The sequence below is a fragment of the Sciurus carolinensis genome, chromosome 12, assembly GCF_902686445.1.
Source record: "Sciurus carolinensis chromosome 12, mSciCar1.2, whole genome shotgun sequence".
Lineage (NCBI taxonomy): Eukaryota > Metazoa > Chordata > Mammalia > Rodentia > Sciuridae > Sciurus > Sciurus carolinensis.
The window spans coordinates 9,676,610-9,695,659 of record NC_062224.1 but is presented as its reverse complement, the minus strand read 5'-3'; the positions used below and the strand labels follow the sequence as shown (position 1 = coordinate 9,695,659).

The following is a 19,050-nucleotide window of genomic DNA, read 5'->3' as shown; positions in this document are numbered from 1 at the left end:
TCTAACCTGGGTCCACCCAGGAGCATGACACTGTTGTGGTCTGGAAGAGATACTGGTATCACATTTCTTCATAAAAACGCCCTTTGTGGTATAACATGCAACTAGGATTCAAATAGAGTATCTGATAGCTTATTCTTAAGGCATATGTTCATATATTTCACATTTTAATTCTGCATCTTGTCTCACTTTAAAGAGAGACTGAGCTTGGAGTTAAGTAACCCACCCACTGCATAGTCACTGTCAGAGCCAGGCCCAGGCTGACTTCAGCATGGGCTAGAGCCAATTCCTCGTTTTTAATGACACAGTTGCTGGTCGTCAAAGCATTGTGCTTTTCCTTTTCCACCTTTGTCTTGCATGATTCCATGACTCCCTATATTTTGCTAATCTCTGCCCGTAAAACTGCTGAGGAATCCTTTAGAGGCCACCTGCAGATCTTGTTTTAAATTCAAGAAAATAAACAGTGCTCTTAAGGGTTTCAGGCAAATGTTTAATTCCACTAGACAGACACATTTTGAAGCATGAGCTAGAATACAAGGGGGAGGAGACAACTCTGGAATGGCTGGGGGGTCAGGCTCAGGTGACTGGGAGAAGATGACACTGATGACTGGTGCTTTCTGATTAGCTGTTACTGCCAACAATACTTGCATAAAGTGCTGAAAAATAACTTAAATGTTACAAAAAGGATGGTCCCGGTAGTTCCAGGCCTCACTGGTCACGTCATCTGGGTGGTCAGCACAGCACTCAGATGGTGGCGGGTTCCCCTTGAATACTTCGGGGTTGCACGGGCTCTAGCTGACCGGAGTCGGACACGTCATAGCTTGCCTTGTACTTGGCCAGGATCTTCATAAGAGGCCGCAGTTTCAGCCACCACTGTTCTTTGGGGATCCTGTGCCTGGGAAGGAAGAGAAGATGGTAAGTGCCGCCTTCCCCACTGGAAGACAACTTCCAGCTGCCTCTGGCTGCAGCCAGCCCAAATAGACTTGGCAGAAAAGGTGGGTTTGTGGAGTCACCTGACTGAACATTAGATGATAGAGCAATTTTCACAGATCAAATGAAAACATTTTTGTATTTCTAAAAGTTCTGCCCTATTTCTCAATGTCTGCTATTCTTTTACCTTGCTTTGGAAGAACCCATGTGTTCCTTAAAATATTGGCATGTGTTACTTACTAAGCTTGTGGTGTCCCTCTGTCCTCATGACTCCTATTATTCATTCTTGCTAATGGCAATGACATTTACTCGTACAGTGTTTCCTTGACTTACTCAAAATCCGTTTCCTTCTTCAGCTCTGCCACAGGTTGAAAAAGGACATCTCTTTTGCTTATTCCCAGCACACAGATGCAGTCATCAGTAACACATTTCTTTCCTATAAAAGTTTTTAAAAAAATTAACAAGGCATCATGTTGATAAAATGGCGTGTGAAGGTGAGGTAAGAGTCGGATGCCCAGAGCTATCTTGGGGTGGATGCAGGGAGTTCTGGTTTTGACCAGTAAGCTTGGAAATCCTGACAGGTGGCATGGATTATATTTGAGAGCTGTCCATCCAGTGGGGACCGCCAGTGTATAGTGTGACAGGTCCTTCAAGGCTTTCCCAGCAGCTCTGTGCTCCAAGAGCGGTGGGTTATGGCTAGGACTCCCTTACTCCACACGGCTTGAAGGCTGTTCACCTGCCACTTACCAGAACAGCAGCCACCACAGAGGGAGGGATTCATGGGAAGAACATTTTTAACAATGGACAAATATTTAGTGAATAAATATTTCACTAAATAGTGGAGTAAAGATGTTGGTTTACACTGCAGAAACACAACTCTTAGGAAATGCTCAGGGCATTCCTGGTTCTCACCACGGTTGAGAACAGGACAAAAGCTTGAATGTCACTGTGCCCAGTAAATCCAAGGCTGACCAGGGATGAGTTGGTGCCATAATACAAATGCCCATAAAAAGTACTAAAAAAATAAAGACTGTATATAGATGATATGAATGTATATGTAACAATCTATAAATCCTTACCAGGATTCAGAGCATAGTAAATTATTGATTACAAAAAAAAAAATCAGATTGTTTTTATTTCTACATACCCACAACAAATATTTTTAAGCACCATTTACAATAACATTTTTTAAAAAAATAAGAATGTAGGAATAAATGTACCAAAAAATTTACAAGGTCTTATGGAGAAAAACAAAAGATGTAAGTATATGGAAAGAAATTCAATGTTCAATATTGTAAAAAATGTTCTTTTCACAAATGACTTATTGATGAAATATAGGTTCCCACAGCCCTGCCTCCCCAAAAAGACAGAATTTTGGTGACCCTTGACACTCTGGTTCTGTGGACTGCACCAAGGGCTGGACAGCCACGATGTTGGAAGGCCGCCAACTTAGTGTCAGTTACCCTTCTCAGCATCAGTTACTTATATAACTGGAAGATTTCCAAGGATAGGTAATTCAGCACCAATGAACCACAAAACCCAGAAAGAGTTCTAAGTAAATAGATATCTGGCTTATGATAAATAAAACTGTACTAAAAAGTGGGGGGGGGAATGAGATTTTTATCCATAAATGGCACCTAAATAACTGATTACCCACTCCACATAGGAGAAAATGAAATCAGATCTTAAGCTTCATATTAAGCAGATTAAAAGAATTAAAGGTGAAAGAACATTTTAGTAACAAAACTCAAACCATAAAGGAAAAGGTGGGTGACATTCCAATAATATGGTAGCTTTGCCTCCATTAGCCAGAAACTGCTGTGGACATGCCGAACTCTTAGTGACCAGCCAACAGAAAAACAGGCAGAATATGGAGAAAGGAGAATGTCACGCAAATACTTAAGAACCTGCCCTCTTCCTCTTTACCTACTGAGTTCCAAGCCACAGTGAAACTAACACACCAAACAGGTGACACTTTTAAAAGTGAAGGTAGCAGGTATAGGCCAGTTGGGAGTAACAGCACACGTGCACACCTGACAGTGAGCATATGACTGGTAAAACTAGTTTGAAGACCCAGTTGTCCAGCAGCACCCCGGCATGCACTGGGCCAGGTCCCAGGGACCTGGGCACTAACACACTGTGTGGGACACTCGAGTGCCAGGACCAGCAGAACCATCAGCTGGCCTGGAGTCGTGGAGATGACAGATTTGCATGAGTACGGGGCCAACACTGTGCAAAGTCACTCTGAACTAAATCACTCTTTGAAGACTTACATGGGTCATCGAACTCTGAAGAAATCAAAGGAATGGTCATCACAAAATTCTAAAACACTGCCAGGCGTGGTGGCGTACACCTGTAATCCCTGCCGCTCAGGAGGCTGCGACAGGAGGATTTTGAGTTCAAAGCTAGTCTCGGCAAAAGTGAGGCACTAAGCAACTTAGTGAGACCCTGTCTCGAAATAAACAAATACAAAATAGGGCTGGGGATGTGGCTCAGTGACTGAGTGCCCCTGAGTTCAATCCTGATACCATCCCCCTGCAAAAAAATTCTAAAATACTGAAGGACACACTTGGGTTCTAAAGGACGAAGAGTATGTGGACACCAACCATCTTCTGTTATGGGATTCTGCGCTCTTAAAGTTGTGACTGAAGCAATGAGAAAGTCTTAAGTATCCTAAGTAAAAGCTAATCCAAAGTGTTTCTCATCACCAGGGAAATAAAACAAGGCCACTTTACAGTCTTCCTAGGTGTCTAACATGTGCACAGCAGTCTCTGCCTAATAGATACAAAGCTACTGAATTATTGGAATGTCACCCACCACAAAGCATTTTACTTTATTAAGAGGATTTATATTTAATTTTAACCTTAAAGGTCATATAGCAATGCTAAGACTAACAAAAGCAAAACAATGTTATCACAAGCAACTTGACAGTGGACTTAAGAAAAAGCAAAAATATTTTACTCAAGACATTGTCTCTGCCTGCTTCCAGTGCTCTGCCATCCTCCGTGACCTCCTACCTTTGCTGTGGGACTCCTTCAGCTTTGAGGTGATCCATTGCATAGCTCTGGCAGAGATTTTGGTTCCAAAGTTTCTATCAAATGGAGAAGGTACTCCACCCTGTTTGTGGTTAAGTTACATGAAATTTAGTTACAAAGCAAGCAGAAATGACAGTTTCTGTAGTTGAACAAGATTCACATTTTTAAGAGATGCAAACCTGCAAACATGGTTTGGTTTTGCCTGTTTCTGTCTTCGTGGATTTGACTGGGTCAGACACCCAAGCTCTGATTGCTGCAGCCAGAGCTCAGCCTATCTTGGCAAGCACGGCAGGCCGTTCCTCCTCCCAGGGCGGGACTCTAATCAGCGGGACCACCACTGAGCAGTCCTCACTGTTGTAGAGTCTCTATCAGGGATTCTTGAACTTGTTTTGGGGTAAGGAGAGATGACGATTTCCTTTAAGGATCTGACAAACTGGACTTTTTTTTTTCCCACAAAAATACACGCTTGCCCATTTCATCGTCTTTTGAAATAGATTAGTGGGCCCTAGTTTAAAAGTTCCCTCAGATACAAGGCACAGGAGGGAATGATGGAAACAGTGGAGGCCTTCAAACCGGGAAACCTGGGACCACCTACTTCCCAACTCACACTCAGAAATCCTAAACTAAAAGCTCACCCTGCCATTCTTTCCAATTCATCCTGATTTTGTATCAATCTCAAGTGTCACTGGTCTGATATTCCATTTTAAGTCTTATTAAACCCCAATATTTAAGAAAGTATTTGCTAGATGCGGTGGTGCATGCCTGTAATCCCAGTGGCTGTGGGTGGGTGAGTGGGCCCTGAGGCAGGAGGGTTGTAAGTTCAAAGCCAGTCTCAGCAACTTGAGACCCCTCTCAAAATAAAAAATGAAAAGGGCTGGGGTGTGGCTCAGAAGTTAAGTGTCCCTGGATTCAATTCCCAGTCCAAAAAAAAAAAAAAAAAAAAAAAAAATTGAAGTATTTAATTTGAATACGATTTCCAAATGAACCAGTGTCACTATTTACATGAGAGCAGAGTTTTCCTTAAAATCCCCCCACACTGCAATAATCACACACAGGAGCACACATTCTAAAGCTGGTGGGACAGCTACGACAGAATAATCCAGATGCTGCTTCTAGTCACCCTCGAATTTACTTGTGAACGCACATTTTCCCAAAACTGGCTGAAATGAGGCCCCAGTCTGCAGCCGGCCCTCCCTTGTCCTGCCGGGACTCCAGGCCTACCTGCTGCATGTGACCCAGCACGTTCTTCCTGCAGTCGAACACCCCTTTGCCTTCCTCGGAGTAGAGCTGGTAGATGAAGTCGGTGGTGTAGTTCTCGCTGCAGCTCTCGTTTCTGCCACGAAACCAAAGAGCCGGTTACTCCCCAGGCCAGGGGCGCGCAGGGATCTGGGGTGGACCTGGGGTGGCGCTACCGGCGCAGCCTCGGGCGCACAGCCGCCTGTCAGGCCCGCTCCTGGGGCCTTCATCCCTATCCTGACTGGGTGTTCTCTCCTTCAGGAAAGTCAAGGGGCTTATTTAAGGATATGATTGGGAGGTATCGTGGGGAAAAAAGAGAAGACTACAGAGCGAAACTCAATTTCAGAACCACCCTTTATTGCTTCATTTTTAAAAACTGGCTCAGAATATCAGCCTTGCCAGGAAATTCCCCTTTATTTTAATGCGAGTATATTTTTAACAGCAGGCAATCGCTGTATTTCTTTGTTCCTTCAGTATTCAGAGCAAGGCTCAGGGTGGTAAAGGAGCAATGAGGGCTCCTTAGGTTTCAGATCATCTGTGGAGTCTCAGAACCTAGGTCTGAAAGGGAGGAAGATCAGAAACTTTTACATTACCTGAGCACAAGACCCCTCTGGATGGTGGTTTTCATTTTTTCTGTCAGATGTTCCACGTTGGACTAGAAAGAATATTTTGTTAATCAGACAATCAATTATTAAGCACCTACTATGTGCCAGGTACTGTAAGATCATAAGTGCTAGAATATAGCAGCAATTGAGAGAGCAGCTGCTTTTATAGCTTTCATTTATTTGTGGGTGACTACAGTAAACAAATAAGAATATATTAGTGATATCAGTGTAGTAGTGATAAATGCACCAGTAACAATAATCAAGGTAATAATACATAGGGTGGGAACAGGGCTATGTTACTGGGCATATTTATTTAGCGAATGGAAATAATAACTTCCACAAGAAATGCTTTCCAAAATAAACTGATTTCCCTCCTAAAGTATTTATTTCATTCTGTGCATTTGCCTAATGTTCATGATCATCTATTGCTCCTTATCTATTTCCATGGCAGTATTTTCTTAGAGCTCTCAGAAAATAACTACCTGTTGCTTGACTTTACATAGCATCTCATACAAATGCCTAATAAACATTTTCTGACCCCTCCCCCCAAATTATATAGGCTCATTCATACACAGGTTCTCTTAAGAAAATTGGTCTTGAAAGAATGTGCAAAAACATTTCAATCCATGCAAGGAAGATTACTAAAGGGTGGTAATTTCCTAATGACTCATCCTAAAATATGAGTCATCAAATTTGTCATAATTACATTTCTTAATCATCTACCATGTGCCAGGAGCCATGATAAGTGCCAGTCAGACACTGTCTTTAGATAGACGTGAAGTATTAACAGTTCAGTATTGTCAGTAAATTCATGGTTCATATGTCCTCGTCACCAAACATCTCATTACTTGATTTAGTTCAGAAACAACATCATAACTTGCTTAGAGACAGTTGCTCGACTTGTCCACCAGCCCATGCTTATTCTTTGGCAAGGCTGCGGGGTCCATGCCTGGGTCTAGCCCCAGGGTCCAAACAGAGACCGTGGCCCTCGTGGGCCTGCCCCCGCCCCTGCCCAGTCCATGAGCACCTGCTGCACGCACTGAGGCCGCACCAGCTCCACCAGATGCCCACCCCTCCTTCCTCCAATCCAGCAGCCTGGCTCTGGCCAGGCCTGGGCCAGTGAGGGAACAGCCTGGAAGGATAGGCTGAACCAGCCCTTGGCCTGAAGGAACTGAAACAAGTGGGAAGCCTTAGGGGGCCTCTGACAGCTTGGAAGGCTGGGGACCACAATGTGTCAATGTAGGCTCATCAGTGGGTGCAGGTCGGGCTGTAGCGGGGGCAGGTAGGAGGAAGGTGGGAAAGCTGCATATGTGCCTTCTACATCATTTTGCTATAAATCAAAAAGTGCTCTAACAATAGTCTGTTTATTTAAAAGTGATAATTTTAAAAAGCAGCATGAAGTGGAGAAAGCAGGTCTGGCTCCTGTCTTGTTTGTGACTGGCGCTATGTGCAGCCACCCCCACCGACAGATGCAGAGTTAAGCCACTTCACGCTCCCTGGCAGCTCCGGCCACCTTCGTGAGCACCGCACCTTCCCTAACTGAATTCAGCACTTCTCAGCCAATGACAGCTGCTTCTCATGGGGACTCTAGCTCCGTGGGGCAAGGAACACCCTCCGTCTGCCACAGAACTCCCTACCCTTGGGTCCACAAAGACACCAGAGGTCTGGGACTGCGGTCATACATAAAAGGCCTAAGGGAGGCTGCTTAACCTATGGGATTAAACAAGGATCCCCAAGCCTGTTTTCACACATGGGAAGAAGGTGCCCTCAACCCTGTCTGTTCTGCGTCACCCATCAAGAGAGCTCCCGATACTGCAGTCGCAGCACTTGGACAGACGAGGGGATGACTGAGGGCACACAGCTTGGGATATTTTACACCACCACCTCCATCCCCTCAAAATGCGAATGGCGACAAATGTGAGCACACACTCAACCGCACCATGTGGATTCCGAACTAAACTGTGCTCACGGGGGCCTGACCCTTTGCCGTACCTGCAGGTCTCTGATATCGAACGGTTCTTCGAAAATGTAGGCGGCATCGGCTCCAGCTGCGAGGCCCCCCATGTTGGCCAGGTAGCCACAGTAGCCCCCCATGGTCTCGATGATGAACACTCGACGCTTGGTCCCACTGGCCGACTGTTTGATTCTGTCACATGTCTGGTCACAGAAAAGAAGATCAGTCATTCCAACCCAGGACACTGGCCAGTGTCAGATGTGCACCAGCCTAGAGCCTGCACCCCTCGAGAGCTGCAGCAAGTCCCTCCACCAAGCCCGAGCGAGCAGTCATGAGCACTGGACATGGCGAGGAACAGTATGCACAGCGGCCGGGACCCTGCCTCAGTAACATCAGCCTGCCTCTGCATTTACCAGTGTCAGGGAGAAGCTCTGAGCACCCATGTGGGGACCTGGCCACCGTCCTTCTCCTGGGCGCCTTAGGAGGTGATGAGGAAGATGGTCACTCAAGACAGCTCACTTTTGCTTTTCTTCTTGTTTTGATACCAAGGATTGAACCCAGGAACACTTAAACTCTGAGCCACATCCCCAGCCCTTTTTTCATATTCTATTTAGACAGGGTCTTGCTGAGTTGCTGAGACTGGCTTTGAACTTAGCAATCTTCCTGCCTCAGCCTCCCAAGCTGCTGGGATTACACCACGCCGGGCTCACCTTTCAGTTTTGAATGTGTCCTTGTTGGTGCAAATCTAGATTTTATGCAAATGCCAACTCTCTGGCTTAGTTGATGGATATCACTATGCTAATTTTGAAAAGCTCTGTCTATGCAGTTAGGGTTTTGGTCATCTTCGGTTCATGCACAGATGCTACGTCATGCTTAGGGGTACCTCTAGTCTAATACCGACAGTAGCTTCTTAGACAAAAGCATCCAGAGGAGTCTTCCAGACGCAGGGGCACCTGGCCTCATAACGAAAGGTCTTACCACCCAGCCTCCAGGCTCATGGAACACAACTTGGAAACAGCCACCTGCCACCTCCCACCTGTGGCACAGGTCTAGGTGCCACTTATTTCTGCCAGAGCCTCTAACCCAGCCCCCAGCACCCAATCTGTTCCCACAGTACTGAGATCCACCTTTAAAATCCAAATCTGATCAACTTCTTGCCTTACTCAAAACCTTCCACCAACTACTTTAAGTACACGTCAAAGGCTTTAGATGGAACCCCTGGCCTGCCCACTCCCGAGGCCAGGTCCCGCTCCTGGCTCCTGGCTTCAGCCCCCTTCCTGGTCTGGAGTCATGCTGCACTCGGGTTGTCCTGGTGGTCTTCACACACTCTGGTGTCTGGGCATTGTGGTGGGCTGCATAGAATCCCCCAGAAGTATCCTGATCCTAATCCTTAAAATCTACAAATCGAGCTAAGGATCTGATGCAGGGAGATTATCCAGGTGGCCCATAAATGCCATTACATGTGTCCTTACAAGAGGGAGTCAGAGGCGATCCGACACAGCAGCGGAAGACCTGCAAGCACTGAGCAATATACTGCATGCTGACTTGGAGAAAGGACAGGCCAGGGGCCAAGGCCTGCAAGGAATGCAGCCCCACAAACTCCAAGAGGCAAGAGCAGCCTCTCCCCTGGGGCCTGAACTTGACATCAGCTGGCCGGCTTCTGCCCCTCAGAGATGTGGAGAATAGTGAGTACTGCTTTAAGGCACACTGACGTGTGCTCTTTTATTACAACCACAGGAGGCTCACACAGGCACCTTCTTCCCTCCTTACCTCTGACCCAGTTCAATGTCATTTCCTCAGGAAAACTGTCTGATCTCTAGGACGGCACAGCTCTCTGGCAGGGGCTCTTGTGACACTGGGTGTCCTTTCCTGATAGAAACCGTCCCAGGACGAGGTGTTTGATTTAGGTGTCTCTTCCTCACTAGATGCAAATTCCAGGAGGCAGGAGTCCTGGCTGGGTCCACCCACTGTGGCAGGGTCAGCAGCCCCAGTTCCCAGTCAGGTAACTCAACCAGTGTCACAGAATGGAATGGGTGCGCACACCCCACCCACCCACCAGCCAGCCCAGGGCCCATCACACAGGATCCCCTACACCAGTCTCCAGGGCCATTAACGGAGAGGAAAGTCACAAAGGGAATGCTGCCCTGGGCTCGAAACCAAGCCTTCTGGATCTTTGGGGGAAGAGGAAAGAGGGTTCGTGTCCACCAAAGTAAAATAACAATTTGGAAATTTTCACTTAAATACTTTGAATTAAGTTTGAAAGAACATTTTGATTGACAAGCAAAGGCCCAATTAAAATCATTATTCCGACCTATAATTCTAATTTTTTGGATGGATTTCTATCCTCCTAAAATAATTGTTTGGTATATTAAAAACCCACTCTGCACCTTAGTGCATGGGCAGCTTTGAATTCCCTGAGAGTTGAGTTGGGAAGAAGAGGGATCAATGGCACCGATTCTCTTTGTGTTCATGCTGGGACAGGGGACCAAAACTAGCCAAGGAAGTCAGAGAACCCACAGCTGCAGCAGAGCAAGGGTGCAGAATCCACTGGACTTTCATTGTTATGTTTGCACTGGATATTTTCATAAAGCATTCAGGTATTTAAGCCTCCTGGTGTGGCCTGTTCTTAGAGCCATTCTGGGGGATGGGAAGGGACAGGACTGGACAGCAGCTGGCCAGGCTGTCAGGCTCTCCCAGAGGTACAAAACCACATGGGTTAATTTTTGAGCTTAATATCCCCAATGTGTCTGTTCTAAGGTGGGGAATTATTGTCACTAATTCAAACAACAACGCTCTAGTCAGTTAATGTCAAAAGAATAGTGCCAGCAAAGCAGCCCGACCAGAAGCAGTTGCACGCATGTGTCTCTGAACCGATCTCGATGGGCTGTCAACGAAACCTAAAGTCCACCAAGTGAACCTGACAACGGACAAAGGCCCAGAGCTTCTGTGTGCCACGGACTATAAAAACAATGACAGCTGGGCTGGAGCAGGCTGCCGCTGCTTGGAGCTTGCACACACCTCCCTAAATACTCTCCTGTTGCATAGATTGTATCTGAATATTTGAATTAGTTTCATCTAAAAATAGTACGGTATTCGAACCATGTCTGGTTCAATTATTAAAAGTAGTGCTGACCAGAAAAGGCCACAGCACAAAGGCCATCCTGCCATGTGTTGGTGGCCATGAAGGGGTGTCTCCGACTTCGGGTGGAAGGAGGCATCACAGAGGGTCCCCCGCTGGACCACAGGCAGAGCCACTGCCCGCTGGCGTTTCCCTGAGCATCAAACACCAGCTCCCTCCAATGGCACACACAGATGACCGGGGAAAATCCCTGGAAGATCTGTGCTAGAGGAAAAACTGCAAGCTGCAGTTTAAATAGTCCTGACATTTTACACCAGGTTTCAAACACATAAATGAAAGGTGGAAAGATAAGGTGGAGTTCACTATGGTGTTAAGATAGGGGGAAAGCCAGTGGGCCGTACCGTGGGAACTCAGTCTTGCTCTGCCAACAAGCCAGGAGGTCATTTTATCCTGACTATGGGATTCCTCCAAGGAATGTGCCTGATGAACTCCAGGGACCAGGGCAGGGGCTGGGCTGGGGCCAGGAGGGGGCTGTTCCACTGTCTGCTGTAGGGAGCCAGCAAGGTGCCTTCCCGGTCAGTGAAGGTGGGTAGTGCTGTGCTACCTGCAAGTTGAAAGTAGCCCGGGTGTTCAAGGAGACTAAGGTCCAGCACTGTCCTGGGCCCTAACAGTGTTCAGTGATGGGGAGCTATTTTACTGGTTTATCTGGGATCTTAATTTAGCATGCAAAGAAACAGAACTCCAAGGAGGATACGTGGGGTCCAAGGGAGCCTTGACCCTGGTCACGAGCTGCAGCCAGCCTCTGTGAGGGCAGCATGCTGCTGGAGGCACAAGGACCAGTGCCAGAGGGCAGTGATGAGGATGTACCCATCGGTTCAAGAGACAAATGCAGAGATTCTGATGCAGATTTAGGACATTTGGCCCAAGTGTGGCAGGTGGGCGGGGAGTGGGGAGGTACTTTTCCTGCATTATAATTCAACCCAGACCAAACCTGGGATAAAACTGCTATTTTCGGAAGTTCTGCACCAAGTTGAGTTAAAGAAGCTCAACAGTCATGACTTTTCATGAACTAACTCTGATGTGAACGTGTAAGTTAAGAGGCCCGCAGCTGCCCTTCTGGAGGACGCCAGACCTACTGAGTCAGAAGTTACCACCATCCTTTTTCTGGTTTGGTGAGGAACATTCTAGATAGCAAAGGCTTGTGGGGCTAGCAGGTATCCTCATGTCCAGTGCACAGGAGTCGGGGCCCATGAAGGCACAGCACATCACGTACGCTACAATGTGGACGCTGGCACCGCATCCAGCACCTGCTGGATCGCTTAGTCCCTACCCACAGGATGCGGCACGGCAGTCAGTGAGCTCCCAGGGAACTCGGCGGGGAGCGTGTGCGTCCAGGCAGCGGCTCCTTTTGTACCCATCAGCTCTGCTCCACCGAGGAGCTTCCATACTTACCAGGTACCTAGGCCCCCTTTCAGCACGCTCCCGTGACTTGCTGTGTGACGCTCCTCTAAGGTCACACCTCTAGCTACTCAACTTCAGGCAGGAACAGCAGGCCTTGCCAGAAATGCTGCCCACAGCTCACCTTGTTTAGGTGGTGCAGAAACATTAGGCAAAGGGCTTTATACAACACCTTACTTTTAGTCCACAGATAGGCTCTGCCTAGGAGAAATCACCTTATTATAGAAAATGTGACAAAAAGCCAACCTAACAGGAAACACAAAGGAATAATGCATTTGGCCTGTTCATCCTCAGAGAATGAGTAGGTTTCCCCTTTCAGTGTCCACTTGGGGGAGGGCAGGGAGTGAAGGGGGACAGCGAACTGGAAGAGAGAGCTGGACCTCATTGCGGTCTTCTTAAGGCAGAAGAAACAAATTGTTAAAGCAAACAGAACAAAGCAAGAGCAGACAGAGTTCTCTTACCTCAACCACCACATCCAGGCTAGTGTCAGAGCCAATACTTATATCTGTGCCTGGGACATTGTTGCTAATGGTGGCAGGCAGGACGCACACAGGGATGCAAAACTCCTCGTGGCTGTTGCGAGCATCAGCCATCATGATGGCGCCGGAGTAAGCCTGAAGCAGCAGGGCCACGGCAGTTAGCGGGCACAGGCTCATCACCTGCCAGTCACTGGGTGTGGGCTGTGGCTCCAGGGATGTGACAGGGAGGGACCTGAGTCGCCAGTGGGAAGCTGTTTCATGCAGGTGAACAGAGCCAAAGGGAGCCTGGATCAGCACTGCGGGGGCAGGGCGAGCTCCAACACCGGGCCACAGCGGGCAGCCCGGCCTCCTCCCCCGTGTCCCGCAGCAGAGGCCACAAGCAGTGGAGTCTGGTGGTGCAAGGCAGCAGCAAAGCAGGCACGGAGCAAAGCAGGGGTGGAGGCGGCATCAGCGTGTTAGTCATTAGACGGACAGCAGCTCATTTCTTGGCATCTCAGAGTAAGTGGGAGAGCCAGTGAGGCTGGGGAGTCTAGTGCAACACCGATCACGAAACTTCTGCAGGGAGGGGTGGGGAGAGCACAGGGCTGTGAGGTCGACATCAAATGACTGGCATCACGGATGCAGAGCAGGGTCACCTGCAGGCAGGCACCGTGACACCGCAGAGGGCAGACGCGGAAGAGGCATGCAGATACATTACCCACAGCCCGCCACCAAGGAGCCCTGGCTCCAGGGCGTAACTGCCGTCTGGAGAATCCACTTCCCTTCTGGAGGGAGCCTCCCTTTCAGGGCCCTTGGCAGCGCTTACATTAAGCAGGATAGATCGGCAAGGTCCGATCAACTGTTTTGGAATTCCAATGGAAACTGGCTCTGATGTCAAAAGGTGAGCTGTTCAGCCCTGCAGACAGAGGTTTAACTCTCTGCCTCAGGGAGGTGACCAAGTTAGTAGTAGGATACAGGTCCACTTACCCAGAGTTCCTAAATCCAAGCAGCCCCCAACATCTTTGAAATATTTGCTGGCAAATCTGACCCAGTTATAGTCAGATAACCTGGAACCTGGAACCGTGTGCATGCTAGGCAAGTGCTCTACCACCAAGCCACATGCCGTCCTTCCGTATTGCCTTTCTGAAACCCAGAATGTTCTAAATTCTAGAGCCCGTGCGGCCTGAGGATTCTGGACAGTGGGCCATGGACCTGCAGCAGGTTAGTCCTTGGAGCAGTCAGTAGGGAGGTGACAAGGGTGGTCAGCACTGGGTGGTGGCGAGTCCAACAGGAGCATCTGGCCCCCTTAGCCCACTTCCTCCACCTCTGCCCGAGCTGGACCCACAGCTGGTCTGTGTGGCCTCTCTCTTTCCAGCTTTGGTGTGGCATTTACTGCAGCGATTTGTTCAAAATGAATCATGAGAAGATTCACCTGGGGGCGCCCACTGGCCAGCACCCACTCTCTAGTGGGCTCCCCAGCACCTTCTACAAGTATTCACTCCGTGTATGGAGGAAGGCTCTAGCCCAGGGTCCGTGGAGGACAGGCTGTAGGGGGAGCGGCCGTCTCTGAGAAGGCTCCTGCTGGAAGTCAAAGGGGTGCAGGCCGTCCTCAGACGGGGCTCCCCGGGGGCCAGATGGGGTGGGTGGAGGTGGTGGTGGGTGGGCATCGGGGCCAGTGACTTTGTTCCTCCTGAGACCCCTGATGGCAGTCCTTCCTGCCTTCTGTGTCCCATCGCTCCTTTTGTTTCCTTCAATCTCTAAGCAAAGGAGAGGGAGACTATGGGCCGGGCAGCCCCTGCCCAGGAAAGCAGGACACTCTGAAGACACACAAGCAAGTCTAGCCTCGAGATCCTGAGTGAGCCTCAGTGATTTTCCCTGCTCCCCGCTCCAGGTGGACACTTTAAGACACCATCAAGCTACCCTGGACGGTGAGAGCTACCCACACCAGGAGGACAGCTGGGGCACAGTCTCAGGGGCCTAGTTATGGTTTTTGATTTCGTGGTCATCAGGACTGACCAGGGCTATTGGCAGGGCTGTAGTCACTGCCGCCTTTGTGGCATCAACAGTGGCTCGTGCTCGGCTTGCTTTGGCTGTGTTGTTGGCTGGAACAAAGTGCTGTACGTTTGGGGAGGTATACAAAGTAAGTCCAATAAAAAAGCCTGCAGCTACCTCACAAGAGTCTCCTAAACGCCTGCGCTGAGGTACTGTGCTAATTTTGCTCTGCCCAGAAAACTCACTGACACTGCAGCTACTGAGATCCCCTTCCAGGCATGCGACTGCAAGCTAGGTGTCACTGCAGACAAGGAGGAAAGGATTAGAGAAGACAACAATCAGACATGCAAAGACAGTGATAACTTCATCAAGTAGGACTAGCTCAGGGTTTGTTAACCTGGACTGGTTGACATTCTGAGTCGGATGATTCCCTCTGGTGGGGACTGTCCCATACCTTGTAGGATATGGAGCAACATCCCCGGCCTTGACCACTAGATGCCAGAAGCAGTTCCTCTCCCAGCTGTGGCAATCCAAAATGCCCCTTGATCCTGAAAATGCCCCCTGGTGCAAAACCATCCACAGCTGAGGATCACCAAGCTCCCCAGACAAAAGGAACCATTTGGTATTGGAGATGTCCGTGGATTCTAAACGTGAAGGCCATCCCAGGCCAAGCAGGCAGCTAAACACCACTAGAAACAAAGCACCTAAATGTGAGCATGCAGGGAGCTCTGGTAACCTGTGTAGGACACCGGCTTTAAGCTACCAATTAGGTCAGTGAACTGACACCAACTTGCTATGGGCCCTAACCCACCAGAACAGCAGCAGGAGGGACCCAGAGTGACCTTGTGTAGAGCGCCACACAGCCCCATTTCCTGCAGAGGAGTCGTGGTTACGATCTAGTTTAACCCCAAATCCAAATGACTGGAACCAACTTCATTTTGCCCAATAAACAGATCTCTGGAAGAAACCAATGACACATTCAGATTTTCGCCTCTTCCCCTTGAGGATACAGGCCCCAGAGCAGTCAGAGCAGTCACTGAGGTTATCCTGATTGGCTCCGGCCTTGGCCACCTACCTTGAGATGGCAGAACCAAGAGGTCGACCTGGCTCCTTGGAGCCTCAGAAACAGCACATGAGGAAGACCACACACCTCCCCTTGCCTTGTGATCGTGCCTGAGGTGCTCAGGAATGATCAACTACCTGCTCCTTCTTTTTCTTTCTCAAACATCATTGTTGGTTAACCTAGCTTGGAGAAACTCAAATGCGTAAATGACCAAATTTGAAAGAAAAGTCACAAACTCCCTCAAAGGGAAGTAGGATAGATGGTTTAGGTTTGGTCCTCCAATCTACTTCCGTTTTCAAACTTTCAACTATGTTTATATTCTCTTTCAATAATCTGGGGAGAAGCAGTTCTTTATAGCAGAGGAGCTTACAATCATAAGGTAGGAGAATCTTTGCTTGGTGCCTAGGGGAGTACATCGAGGGGACAAAAGCCTTGGCGGAGCCCTGCAGAAGCTCCCACCTACTGCAAAGGACAGCTTCCAGGTCCCCACCCATCCCCTTGAAGTAGGCTTTAACTATAGGACAACGTGGAATACGGAAACCCCCAACTAGCCAGGGCAGGCAAGAGAGAAAGAAAAAGAAAATTCATTTTGTGGTAGACACCGATCTTGACATTCACAAACGAAGATCCATCCAGAGCCCAAATCAGTTGAAAGCAGCAAGAGCAGTAAGGACAGTCACCAGGAAGCACATGCAAGACCTACACAAACAGTTAGTGACTGAAAACAGACACACAACACTGTCGCAGACACGGGTCACACCACCTTAGTAACTAAACGCAGAGAAGGTTAAGCAGCTCAGAAAAGCAAGAAATAAGTGCTAAGCGTTACTTACCCTTTAGATTTTTATCTTAAAAGCTTTGGGGCTTTTATTTACCAGCACTAGAAATAGGTTTTTTGGTGCCAAAGAGTTAAAAAATAAATAAAGAAAGAAAAATAAAACTTAGAAAACTTTCACAAGAACTAGATCTCACAGGAAAATAAAAACCTGAGAATTACTGAAATATTTGACATGGAATAATTAAGTAAAATGTACTCTGATTCAGATACTGATCTTCAAACTCCCATTTGAGTCATAAGTGTTATCTACAAATATGACATGTAGAATGTACCCCTATGCTTTGCTCTTGCCTTCTGGCAAGAAATTAACAATCAAAGCAGCATCAATATTATTAGATTACAATTTAGAATTGCCAATTAAGGGGGAAATAACATTAACAGCATAATCAAAAATACAATAAATGCAGACAGAGGATCCAATAGTCAATGAACAAAATTACAAACTATTTAATTTCCACCCTTAGACTTCAAGGCAGAGAACCTTGGTCCAGGATTTATCACAATAAGATTTACAGATTGGAAGTAAATTAGGCTCAGCCCAAACAGACAAACAAAATTTTAATAGTTATCAAATCACAGGGCTACGGTGCCAGTGCCACTTAATGGGTCTTGGCAGTGATGACACCTCAGCGGCACAGAAGAAGCAGTAAAAATTTTGGGAGCTAGATCAATTTTTTTCAGAGCCAAAAGCTTTGCATTAATCTTGGGAAAAAGAAAAAAAAAAAAAAAGAGAGAGAGAGAGAGAGAGAGAAAGCTCTCTAGGCCCACCTAGGCACTGCAGCAGCTGCCTGGTGCCCATTGCTAGTGCACTGGTAGATAAAAGGGGCGGCCTGGGGTTAGCAGCAGCGTGCCTGCTTTGCTGGCACGCGCACTTACGTCGGTGATAGTGTTCAGAGCTGTGTCTGACCCGATGCTGAAATCGGAACCGGGCACATTGTTGGAGACAGTGGCAGGAACCATAACCATGGGGATACAGAACTCCTCGTGTCTCTCCCGGGCAGCTGACAGCTCTAGGAGTCCCAGGTAGGCCTGTCAGACAAGTGTGTGTGATTGCGGGGGCCAGGAAGCTGGCAGGGGCACAGCGGGCAGAGGGCATCACCGGGAGCCCGGGAGAGCCTCGGGAGCCACTGGTAGCACAGCACACTGGGTGCATTCTGGGATACCATGGCGCTACTACAAAAGCAACACAGAGAGGCATTAAGTCCAAGGCAAGGGTGAGAGGTTCGCTGGGAACAAAGGAGAAAACAGGACATTATCACCGTGCGGAACACTAACTGATGGATGAGAGGCTGATTAACTGAGGCTCTTACATTTCTTTAGAGTAAGTCAAAGATTATCACAGGGCTGATCTTTACTGAATCATTAAGGACTGTAGTTCAATATGTGACTTTAAAATAATTGAAAAAGGAAAACTAACATGGGACTACTTTCCTCTGTAAAGAGTTACAGGGTTCAAATTTAATATTTATTTAGTAATTTAGTAACCAATATTTATTAGGTTTACTTAAAAATTACTTTCTTTCCATATTAAAATATAAGAAGGAATGATTTCTGCAGGCAGGAATCAAATCAGATCTTGCCAACTAGGTGAGTCTTAGTTAAAGGAATCAAATCTGGTCTCACCGCGTAGGTGAGTCTTAGTTAAGAAGTTAAGCCTTGGCTTCCACACTAAGCGTCTTTACTGGAACTGGGTCAGTCTTACGCTTTGTCTTGCCACCTGCTATTCTTCTGCATTACAATCAGCCAGGGGCAACGGGACTCAGAATCTATAACCCAAGTTCCTGAAGAATAGCCAACAAGTCTTGTGCTTGTGTGAAAACAGGGTTGATATTCACACGTCCCAAACTATCAAGCAGGTTAACAGACCACTTACCTCAAATCCACCGATGATCAAGAGGGCGTTGATACTATGGGCACGCATCTGCCCAGCTATCTCCTCCAAGAACTTCCCAGGCAGGACACTAAAAATAGGTGGACCAAGCGGTAAGGTCAGGCACCGTGAAGCTGCACACCATCCCCAATGTGCATCCTGCCAGCAACCCCGCCCCCCGAAACCCCTCTGCCCTAGGCCTCGCCTCCCCTCTCTCGCTCGCCCACAGCCACCTTCTGCAGCTTGATGGTAGTGGGCCTTTAGTTGCTTTTTGGTCCCTTTCCCTGCAGAGTGCCAGGGAATGGACACCCAAGGCAGCAATGGCCAGAAATCACGTCTCCAGAGAGAGTGCTTTCCAAAAGTACTTGGGAGAGCACTTCAGCTAATCCTGCACCTGAAAAGACTCCTCCTGCCTCATAAGAAAATGATAAACCGAAGTATCTCGTAATTATTAACAGTAATTGCTTAAATGGAAATTTCTAGCTTCTCAACAACTGCACTTAACCACTGGGCCACATCCTCAGCCCTTTTTTAT

At 47.8% G+C, this 19,050-nt stretch overlaps 1 protein-coding gene across 2 annotated transcripts in view; it reads right to left on the bottom strand.

The window, feature by feature from the left end:
• Nucleotides 1–470: 470 nt before the first annotated feature.
• Nucleotides 471–19,050, bottom strand: part of Pfkp (phosphofructokinase, platelet) — a 59,240-nt gene continuing 40,660 nt past the window's right edge. Inside the window, exons 15-22 of one of the 2 annotated variants that reach the window (XM_047520376.1) lie at nucleotides 18,519–18,606; nucleotides 12,756–12,908; nucleotides 7,796–7,960; nucleotides 5,792–5,853; nucleotides 5,184–5,295; nucleotides 3,945–4,044; nucleotides 1,261–1,363; nucleotides 471–892 (exon numbers count right to left, since the gene is read on the bottom strand). In XM_047520376.1, the coding sequence (XP_047376332.1) occupies nucleotides 742–892; nucleotides 1,261–1,363; nucleotides 3,945–4,044; nucleotides 5,184–5,295; nucleotides 5,792–5,853; nucleotides 7,796–7,960; nucleotides 12,756–12,908; nucleotides 18,519–18,606 (934 nt within the window). In that variant the 3' untranslated portion in view covers nucleotides 471–741. Of the gene's footprint in view, nucleotides 893–1,260; nucleotides 1,364–3,944; nucleotides 4,045–5,183; nucleotides 5,296–5,791; nucleotides 5,854–7,795; nucleotides 7,961–12,755; nucleotides 12,909–17,521; nucleotides 17,675–18,518; nucleotides 18,607–19,050 lie in introns of both variants that reach the window. The other variant, XM_047520375.1, reaches the window with a different exon arrangement.